The following is a 10,866-nucleotide window of genomic DNA, read 5'->3' as shown; positions in this document are numbered from 1 at the left end:
AATGTAGGAAACAGCAGAAAATTGTACATAATCATTTGCATGGATGTACAAAAGCATTTGGAACTTGTTCAAAGAAATGAGAAACTGCTTTTTTGATGTGCACAAGTGACACAATGATGTGAAGATTGAACAGGTAGTTTTGAGAATTTCAATTCTGATCTGAGAAATGTACCAAAGCGACTGAGAAAAACTGTAAAAAACAAACAAAAAACAAGTAGGCATGGCAAAGAGCAGAATCTTTGTATAATGTACACTGTTATTCGGTGTACAATCTATCTAGATCCCACACACCTTCTACCTAGTTTTAGTTTATATTCTCAGGCTAGGTAAAGCAGGTCAAATCCTTAACTAGATCATAAATATAAATTTATACTTACTCTCTAGAAGAACAGACCCCCTCCGTGTCTGCTTCAGATCAACTCGTTTAGAAAGCAGAGACGTGGCAAACGTTTTCTTTTATAAATCAATTATAAGTAGATTTATTTTTCCATTAACAAAAGTTTTACATATCAATAAAGGTAACAAAAAGAAAAGTTTTAAGTTTCAAAACGTCAGTACACAAAAGTCACCAGCAGATGTTAGGCTCGCATCATCAAGCAATGGAGAAGCAGCTGTCGCTCTCAGCTTCTGATGGTCATACAGAGATCATGACCTTATATACTTTTTAATCATCACACCTCTTCATTACATATTCAATCACATAGGTACAGTTCATCCAATCCCAGATTTTGAACCATTGTCAACTCCCTCAATTCCTTCAACATTTTAGTATATAATGCTCTGTATTCTTTCATTCTTCTTCTTCTGGCTTGGATCCTTAATCTCCTCCTTCGTCTTGTCTGCAAGATATCATCCTAGGTAAAACCTATTTCTTCGTTTAATACTTTGTTACATGCTTGCATGCTTATACAGGTTACATTTCATTTGCTTGTTCTTTTTACATAAATAAATGACCTTCATACATATGGCTCACTGTCTTTCTTTATCTCTTCAATAAAACATATTTTACAAAACATGTCTTAGTGTGGTTTTTACAACAACCCTAATAAAATACTTTTTACCAAACAATGTCTCTTGAGCTTTTACTATAAAACCAATAAAGCGTTCTTACAAAATCTTGTGTCATGTATTCACTTGAACCAAAGCTAAACATTTATACAACATTATGTTTCTGTGTTTTCCCATGCTTACAAAGTCATTTATGAAAGTTGTATAAGAAAAACCTTCTTTAGGCTTTTCGGCCTTATAAACAGCTTATACATAAAAGTTGTGAAAAATAAAAACTTCTTATAAAAGTTTCTCGGCCACATAAACAACTCTTTACTTCACTTTGCTATTTCTATTCTACTTGTGGCTCTTATAAAGTCCACGATAAAGGTTCTCTATAAAACCTCCACTATATTTTCTGTAAGACTCTTATAAAGTCTGACATAAAGGTTCTCTATAAAACCTCCACTATATTTTCTATATAGTTTCAACATCATAAAACCATGCATAACATACTTGTGTGGTTAACATAGGCCTCTTTACATTTGGCATTATTCTTGGTTACATATTGGGAGTAAGACCTCTTTATATTAGGCCTTATCCCTGGATATATATTGGGAATAAAAAAATTAATTTCATCATTATTCTAACAACACTCAAAAAAAAAAAGGTTCTATATGGCACCAAAAATGGTTCTTCGTCATAATCATAGAGGAACCACTTTTTGTGCTATAAAGCACCAAATCTTAACATGTTCTGTATATGGTAGCGGTGCTATATAGCACAAATTGGTGCTATATAGCACTTAAAAAGGTTCCCCTGATTACGAGCCAAGAACCATTTTTGGTGCCATATAGAACCTTTTTTTTTAAGAGTGTATATTGTTACCTGTTGAGGAGGTTTGGATTCTTGGATTTGATCCGAATAATAAAAAGTTGTTTATTTATGGAAGGGATTTGCTGGAACAGATTCATTGATTCATTGAATGTGACCTGCTAAATTGCATGTCGGCCTATATACACTGACAGAGCTAAATAATGGAAAAAAATACATTTAATTCTTTAGTTCTGTGAAGTATTTTTTAAAGACAATGTCAGACATAACATAAGCATCATTGTACCGTATGAATAAAACCACTTAATGTAATGATTACACAATTGTGTTGTTAATGTTTAGAGTAAACATTAAAAAAAAATCAAACATGACAATGATATTTTGAGAATATTTCTCAGTTTTGTATCTATATTGTTAGATCACAGAATGTCACTTTTGAACAAGACTGCCCCAATGTTCTTGTATAATGTTTATTAAGCCAAATCCCAGGATAGAGAGGCTGAGTGAATGTGGTGTGGACTCTGTGAATGAGGATCATTGTGTCAGAGACGCTGTAGAAGGACAGAGTTCCTGCACTGTGATCCACATACACTCCTATTCTACAGGAGCTGGAGACTACAGGGAGTTTAGCCTGTCTGTTATTATGCCAGAATGAGCTACTGGATTCAGAGCAGAACAAACTCCAGGACTGATCATTATATCCAAAAAGACATTCATATCCCTCTCCCTTCCTGCTGATGCTCTTATTTGACACTGATATTTTCACCACACCACTCCACTCAACCTCCCAGTAACAGCGTCCACACACACTCTCTCTACACAACACCTGAGGATGACCATCAAATCTGTCTGGATGATCAGGATACGGCTGGACTGTGTCAGTGTTTTTAATCACTCTGTTCCCGTCAGACAGTACCAGGTTTTTATAAGCTGTGTTTGGATCCAAAGACAGCTGACAGGAATCTGTTAAGATTTTTAAAAAAGTCATACAAATAAAACACTTATTATATTTAAGATTTTATATACATGAAAAGTAACAGTGATGCTTTAGGAAAAAAGCTACACAACCAGGAGTTTACCAGCGGAAATTATAGTTAGTTAAAAATGTAGAATTGGAAAGTTAATTCATATTTTCTGTTTAGTTTTTAGTCTGTTCAGATGTTTTAAAGATTTTTTTCAGCAGCATCACAAGCTTTACAGTTTGTGCAAACTGCATCAAAAACTTATTTGTCTAAACAACAAAGTAGTACTAGAGTGATGGACACAAGTGACCAGACCAGGACTTTCAAGTAAACCAGTTAGATAAACCAACTACAATCAAGAGTGTTGTATCCAATTATGCACAGTTCAGTTTGATTGTTGATATAATGAGAACTAAAGTCTGTCTTTTTATGTAGACTACATGTATTATCATAGACACTTACATTGGAGGAACTCCTCATGGAACTTGGGTTCAGGGTTTGGAATGATGTTAATGCTTCTCACTATGGAAACCAAATATTTTATAGTAAATATTGTCAAATAAGTTTAAATATAAAACATTTTAGAATATTTTAATATGCATTGTTTTTACATGACATTGTGATACATGTCAGGAAATGTAAAGCTTACCTCTATCAGATATCTTTTCTATCTCCTCTCTGCAGAAATGCTCCAGTTTCTCTCTCAGATGAGACACAGATTTACAGAAATTATCAAAAGAGAGAAGAGAACTGACAGTGATGCTGGGTGAGTCTGTAGATCCAGGAGGGTCAGAGAGAGACTGGAAACTCTACACACACACACAATAGAAACACCAGCTAAAGGCACAGAAACATTTAATAGAAAACACAATCTCTTCACTTCCTAAAGACACTGTCCTGTTTGTCAGATCTACCTGGAGAAAATGAATGTGATTGTCTGTGTGTGAAAGCTGCTCCAGCTCAGCGTCTCTCCTCCTCAGATCATCAATCTCCTGCTCCAGTCTCTCCAGCTGTTCTTCAGCTCGACTCACTGCAGCCTTTTCCTGATCTCTGATCAGCTGTGTCACCTCAGAGCGGCTTCTCTCAATGGAGCGGATCAGCTCAGTAAAGATCCTCTCACTGTCCTTCACTGCTGCCTGTGCAGAGCGCTGTTAGGACACAGAGAGAGACGCATTAGAGTCCATTCGTGAAGTCTTACTGGTCCCTCACACAACCTGTTCCCCACAGAAAGAGCTCCAGCACTGGCTCCTCACTGACTGATTGAGAGTCTGAAACTGGTCTTCCAGCCGCCTGCAGTTGTTCTTCTGCTCAAAACTCACCTTGTGAGTCTCCACAGCCTCTCTCAGCTCCTTGAGTTCTTTCTGTCTCTCCTGGATTCTCTGCTGGAATTTTCTCTGGGTTTCCTCCAACTGTCTCTACAGGATTTAGAGTATAGAGACAATACACAAGTCATTACATGTGCCTCTTTAAAGGGATAGTTCACCCAAAAATGAAAATTCTGTCATCATTTACTCACCCTCAAGCTGTTCCAAGCCTGTATGAGTTTTTTTTGTTCTGCTAAACACAAAAGAAGATAATTTGAAGAATGTTTGTAACAAAGCAGATAGAGCAACCATTGACTGCCATAGTAGCGAAAAAATACTATGGTAGTCAATGGTTGCTCTATCTGCTTTGTTACAAGCATTCTTCCCTTTATCGTCTTTTGTGTTCAGCAGAACAAAGAAACTCATACAAGTTTGGAACAACTTGAGGGTGAGTAAAAGTTGACAGAATTTTCATTTTTGGGTGAACTATCCCTTTAAGAGAATGTCATAAAAGTTTCAAAGATGAACAAATAAGTGGAGAACTGTCTGTCTCGTTTAAGAAATGTGTGAAATATTTGAATATATATTATATAATTATGAAACATTTATTGTTCAACATTACTACTCATAGTTCACACCTGTTTCTGAGTCCTCTCTGCTGCAGCTGATACAGTGTCATGGTTCTTGTGTTTATCCATTGTACACAGATAACATATACAGCTCTGATCAGTACGACAGTAAATCTCCATCAGTTTCTCATGTTGAGGGCAGATCATCTCCTGCAGTCGGCCAGTGGCGTCCATTACTTGATGTCGCTTTCCTGGGTGAAATTCCTCGTGACGTTCAAAATGAATCTGACAGTAAGAGTTCAGACACACCAGACAGGACTTGATGGCTTTGTTTTTGTCCTCAGTACAAACGTCACACTCCACATCTCCAGATTCAGTGTAACACTGAGCAGGACGAGCAGCTTGTAGTTTTGCCTTCTTGAGTTTCTCCACCACTTCAGCCAGCATGGTGTTTTTACCTAAAACAGGTCTTGGAGTGAAGGTCTGTCTGCACTGAGGGCAGCTGTAGACTCTCTTCTGATCATCCTGATCCCAGCAGCCTGTAATACAGCTCATACAGTAACTGTGTCCACAGGGAATGGTCACTGGATCCTTCAGTAGATCCAGACAGATTGAACAGCTGAACTCATCCTGAGCCAAAGAAACACTGGATTCTGCCATTTTATTTCACACTCTCACAGACAGAGAGACATCCACGACAACAGTTAGTTTCGATTTCTCTGAACTGAAACATTTCCTGGTTTTAAAACGTGTGCAAATGTGCCTGTCATACAGTATACACGACCGCTAGATGGCAGTCTTATACAGAAACTCGCTATAAGAGTTTAAAAAACAAGATACATAAATAGATATAATTATTATAGTTATTTATGCTGCTTGTAACACTCATCCTGTTTCTCCACCCCACAGGATTATAACGTATCTGAAGCTGTTTACATTCTTCTTTGTGATTGAGAGACCTTTTGAATGTAAGTTACATTTACTTTAATGCATTTGGCAGACAGTTTTGTCCAAAGCAATTTGCATTGCATTCAACGTATACATCAGATCATGCATTCCCAGAATCGAACCCAGTACATTAGTGTTGTTAGCACCATTTTCGGTAACACTTTATAATAACTAGGCCTACACGCTATGAAGCATTAGTTAATCATTCATTAATAGTTAATTCGTCATTTATAAAGCATTAATGTTAATAGGCAGTTTAACAATACAGCTATAAATGCTTTATTCTTGATTTATAAAAATATCTATAATGTGTTATAAATGATCAGTTTATCCTTTCTAAATTAAGTATGACATTATTTACAAACCAGTTAGGAGTTGTCAGTGGTTCATCAGATAATTTAGAAAGTGTAAGTAAAGGATTAATAAACTATTCAATGTACATTTATACATCTTATTATTTAGACATAATAGTTACTCAGTGTGTTAATACATGCTTTTTTAACATTTATTTCCACTGTAATTCATGATTCATTCAGGTAGTTATAAAACATTTAGTAGTTGTCAGTTAACTATTTCTGTGAGCTCATCTAAAGTGAGGACTATTAATGCCTAGTAAAGCTTTTACAAAGGAGATATAAAGGCTCAGTTCTCTTCTGAACATAAAAAGGAAACAAACACAGCACAGAGGAATATAGCACATAGAAATATTGGTAACACTTTACAATAAGGTTGTATTAGTTAACATTAGTTAATGCATTAGTTAACATGAACTAACCACGAACAACACCTCTGTTCAGCATTAGTTAATCTTTGTTAACACAGTGGATCACATTGGATTACAGGAGTGCCAAAATACAACAAATAAAATTTAGATAAAACAATAATAATATAATAAAATATGTTACAGTGTCAAAACAGTACTAACTTTAAAACATTAGAGAACCGCAGTGCAGAAGAGAACTGAGTGTCAGGACTTCTGAAACGGAGGACCCAGATGCAGAGTGAACAAAAGACAATTTATTGACAGGACAGTTCAACAAGGCACAAGAGGGTAGTGGATGAGTGAGTCCAAACAGCAGGGCCAATGGGGAATAATGGCAGGACAGATGAGGGCGACTGCTGGAACCAGCTCCAAGAAACAGCAGTTCGAAGAACCTCTGAGGACTGACTGACCAGGCCAGGTAGATGGTAGTGGTGAAGACAGGGCAGGACACAATGAAGCAGAGATCCGTACCTGCTGCTCACACACTCAGAGCCAGTCTAGCCACCAGGCAGAAGGAGCCAGCAGGCAGGGAATCCCAGGGAGGAGGCAGGAACTAACACGAGACAACACTCAAGACAACAAAAGAAAACCAAACAAATAAAAACTGGCGAAACTAGAACACCAGAAACAAATGATAAACTAAATATAACTGGAGCTAGAAAAAGGGAAAAACAAAAGAGAAACCAAAATAAGGCCTGGAGAAAACTAGAGCAAAATAAAGATAGAAACTTGACTTGACTAAAAATTCAGGAACAAAGAAAAAAACTGAAAATAAATAAATTCAAAGCCAGAAATATAGGAGACACCAAATCTAGAACTGACTTGACAAGATGAGCGCGCAAACACTGAAAACATACGTACTCTAATCCCAGGATAGAGAGGTTGCCCCCTACTACCCTTTACGCTTCATCCTAATTATTCCTTAAGTCATCTCAAAGCAATTTTCTTTCGGTGTTTGTATTAAAATAATAATAAACAGCGCGAGAGCGACGGCATGCACGCGCAGACAGCGCTTGTCTGTCCAGAACACGCCCCTCTCCACTCAGTTCAGTCTCGTGAATTCCAAGGCTGATTTATTGAAATGTTTATGTGCATCTCACAAATCAAATAAGCTCAAATACATTATTCCTCCATTCACCGGCTGAAATTTGCATTTGATTTAGACATTTCCCTGGTTCACTGCCGTGCGCTCCGTCTCTCCAAATGGGAGCCGCTCTTATTTATCAGAGACGCTTCAACTAGACAAATTCTTAATGTAACTGAGGCAGAGTGTTCATTTAATCTACCAAAAGAGTGAAATAATCTTACCGTCGGCGGTGGACTTTCTTGTCACTCCTTTCCTGAGCGTCTGCTGTTTTTTCCCAGTGTCTTTTTCCCGTGCGCGTGGATTCGGCGGGGTTTATCGGGGCTGCTCGGTGTGTGTCTCGCGCTGCATTTCTCGCGCGCACTCTCGTATTCGGTTTGGGGGGGGGGGGGGGGGGGGGGGCGGGGGGCGCGCGACGTGCTGCGAGCCACTGAGAACGAGACACGGAAGTGCGCCGCACCGTGATCAAGTCCCGCAAAAATAGTTGTTTAATCAGAAGTGAATTGGCTACAACACAAGTTGGTCTTCTGTTTTATGGTTTAGTAAAATAGCCTTTTTAAAGCAGTGGATTATTTTGTATGGCAGTTGTAATGCTTGTGGGCAATGTGTGATGAATTCAAAACGTTTCTTTCTCAATTTATACCAGCTAATTTAGAGATACAACCCAAAAACGATCACGAGTAAATGCTCAATAATTTTTTTTTGTCTTGGCGCGCCCTCTTGCGACATCAGTTGATGCTGCAGATCAAATGTTTGTAAGGTGAGTACAGAGATGTACAAAATACTAACAATATATTATTTTATATAATAAATAAAAATAGTATCTATAAAACAAATATAAATGGAAAAGCTAACATGCATAAGTAGAAAATGATTGTTTTGCTCAGATCCTGTGATTAATAAACTGTACAACATTACATAGTATTAATGTATTCATGGGACAACAAAAAAACTTATAACCAGTTACTTGAAAAATAATTGACACCTGCACAAATCTTATATTGTTTTATTCACAAGCGTTTCAAAAATCGCAGATTTCAACAATCTAAAATGTTCACATGAAAAAAAAAGAATATAACAATATTTAACCAAACAAATAACAATAAAAAACTACATAGACACCCATCTAAAAATTTGATTGTTACCATTGGGGTAATGCATATACATAGAAAAACTTTATGAATTCAATCAAATTTTTTTTAAATAATTTCACATTCAGGGATGTTCTATGGCGAACGTTTTGATGACAATTATTGTAAATTGTAGGTTACACCCCTAGTGTATGTGGCAGTTTGATTGCAAGAGACTGGACAAGATTCACATTTACACTTTTACTGTTTGTACTGTAGTTTGTTGACAGACCATGTCATTGAGATACAGAAACGAAAAGACAGCACAGCATAGCACAAAGAAAAAAAACTAGAAATGTGAACGTCTAATGGAAATGTATAGGAATATGCTTATATTATGACAACTTGTTCAACCATTTTGCATGTAAAGACTTATGCTATGAACTAATGCCTAAATGTTGTGGGGGGTGAGACTATTCAACAGAGACCCAATATAATACATTTTGATCAACATGACATAAGCAACTGGTAATGTAGGAAACAGCAGAAAATTGTACATAATCATTTGCATGGATGTACAAAAGCATTTGGAACTTGTTCAAAGAAATGAGAAACTGCTTTTTTGATGTGCACAAGTGACACAATGATGTGAAGATTGAACAGGTAGTTTTGAGAATTTCAATTCTGATCTGAGAAATGTACCAAAGCGACTGAGAAAAACTGTAAAAAACAAACAAAAAACAAGTAGGCATGGCAAAGAGCAGAATCTTTGTATAATGTACACTGTTATTCGGTGTACAATCTATCTAGATCCCACACACCTTCTACCTAGTTTTAGTTTATATTCTCAGGCTAGGTAAAGCAGGTCAAATCCTTAACTAGATCATAAATATAAATTTATACTTACTCTCTAGAAGAACAGACCCCCTCCGTGTCTGCTTCAGATCAACTCGTTTAGAAAGCAGAGACGTGGCAAACGTTTTCTTTTATAAATCAATTATAAGTAGATTTATTTTTCCATTAACAAAAGTTTTACATACAATCAATAAAGGTAACAAAAAGAAAAGTTTTAAGTTTCAAAACGTCAGTACACAAAAGTCACCAGCAGATGTTAGGCTCGCATCATCAAGCAATGGAGAAGCAGCTGTCGCTCTCAGCTTCTGATGGTCATACAGAGATCATGACCTTATATACTTTTTAATCATCACACCTCTTCATTACATATTCAATCACATAGGTACAGTTCATCCAATCCCAGATTTTGAACCATTGTCAACTCCCTCAATTCCTTCAACATTTTAGTATATAATGCTCTGTATTCTTTCATTCTTCTTCTTCTGGCTTGGATCCTTAATCTCCTCCTTCGTCTTGTCTGCAAGATATCATCCTAGGTAAAACCTATTTCTTCGTTTAATACTTTGTTACATGCTTGCATGCTTATACAGGTTACATTTCATTTGCTTGTTCTTTTTACATAAATAAATGACCTTCATACATATGGCTCACTGTCTTTCTTTATCTCTTCAATAAAACATATTTTACAAAACATGTCTTAGTGTGGTTTTTACAACAACCCTAATAAAATACTTTTTACCAAACAATGTCTCTTGAGCTTTTACTATAAAACCAATAAAGCGTTCTTACAAAATCTTGTGTCATGTATTCACTTGAACCAAAGCTAAACATTTATACAACATTATGTTTCTGTGTTTTCTCATGCTTACAAAGTCATTTATGAAAGTTGTATAAGAAAAACCTTCTTTAGGCTTTTCGGCCTTATAAACAGCTTATACATAAAAGTTGTGAAAAATAAAAACTTCTTATAAAAGTTTCTCGGCCACATAAACAACTCTTTACTTCACTTTGCTATTTCTATTCTACTTGTGGCTCTTATAAAGTCCACGATAAAGGTTCTCTATAAAACCTCCACTATATTTTCTGTAAGACTCTTATAAAGTCTGACATAAAGGTTCTCTATAAAACCTCCACTATATTTTCTATATAGTTTCAACATCATAAAACCATGCATAACATACTTGTGTGGTTAACATAGGCCTCTTTACATTTGGCATTATTCTTGGTTACATATTGGGAGTAAGACCTCTTTATATTAGGCCTTATCCCTGGATATATATTGGGAATAAAAAAATTAATTTCATCATTATTCTAACAACACTCAAAGAAAAAAAGGTTCTATATGGCACCAAAAATGGTTCTTCGTCATAATCATAGAGGAACCACTTTTTGTGCTATAAAGCACCAAATCTTAACATGTTCTGTATATGGTAGCGGTGCTATATAGCACAAATTGGTGCTATATAGCACTTAAAAAGGTTCCCCTGATT

At 36.3% G+C, this 10,866-nt stretch overlaps 1 protein-coding gene across 1 annotated transcript; it reads right to left on the bottom strand.

The window, feature by feature from the left end:
- Nucleotides 1-1,904: 1,904 nt before the first annotated feature.
- Nucleotides 1,905-5,382, bottom strand: LOC307127576 (tripartite motif-containing protein 16-like). The gene is made up of 6 exons (XM_079818900.1): nt 4,726-5,382; nt 4,103-4,198; nt 3,698-3,931; nt 3,433-3,592; nt 3,246-3,305; nt 1,905-2,784 (listed from the first exon to the last, which is right to left on the bottom strand). The coding sequence occupies exons 1-6, from the start codon at nt 5,314-5,316 to the stop codon at nt 2,228-2,230; spliced, it is 1,698 nt and encodes a 565-aa protein (XP_079675026.1). The 5' UTR covers nt 5,317-5,382; the 3' UTR covers nt 1,905-2,227.
- Nucleotides 5,383-10,866: the final 5,484 nt, after the last annotated feature.

This window comes from Gobio gobio (genome assembly GCF_949357685.1).
Source record: "Gobio gobio genome assembly, chromosome: 6".
Lineage (NCBI taxonomy): Eukaryota > Metazoa > Chordata > Actinopteri > Cypriniformes > Gobionidae > Gobio > Gobio gobio.
The sequence above is the reverse complement of the archived record's forward strand: the minus strand, read 5'-3'. Positions and strand labels throughout refer to the sequence as shown.

Excerpts from the sequence above, each read along its gene's own strand:
- LOC307127576 (XM_079818900.1), bottom strand. The coding sequence starts at position 5,316 with ATGGCAGAATCCAGTGTTTCTTTGGCTCAGGATGAGTTCAGCTGTTCA. Across the intron at positions 3,593-3,697 it reads ATCACATTCATTTTCTCCAG|AGTTTCCAGTCTCTCTCTGA; the intron begins GTAGATCTGACA and ends GTGTGTGTGTAG. Across the intron at positions 2,785-3,245 it reads CCATGAGGAGTTCCTCCAAT|ATTCCTGTCAGCTGTCTTTG; the intron begins GTAAGTGTCTAT and ends AAATCTTAACAG.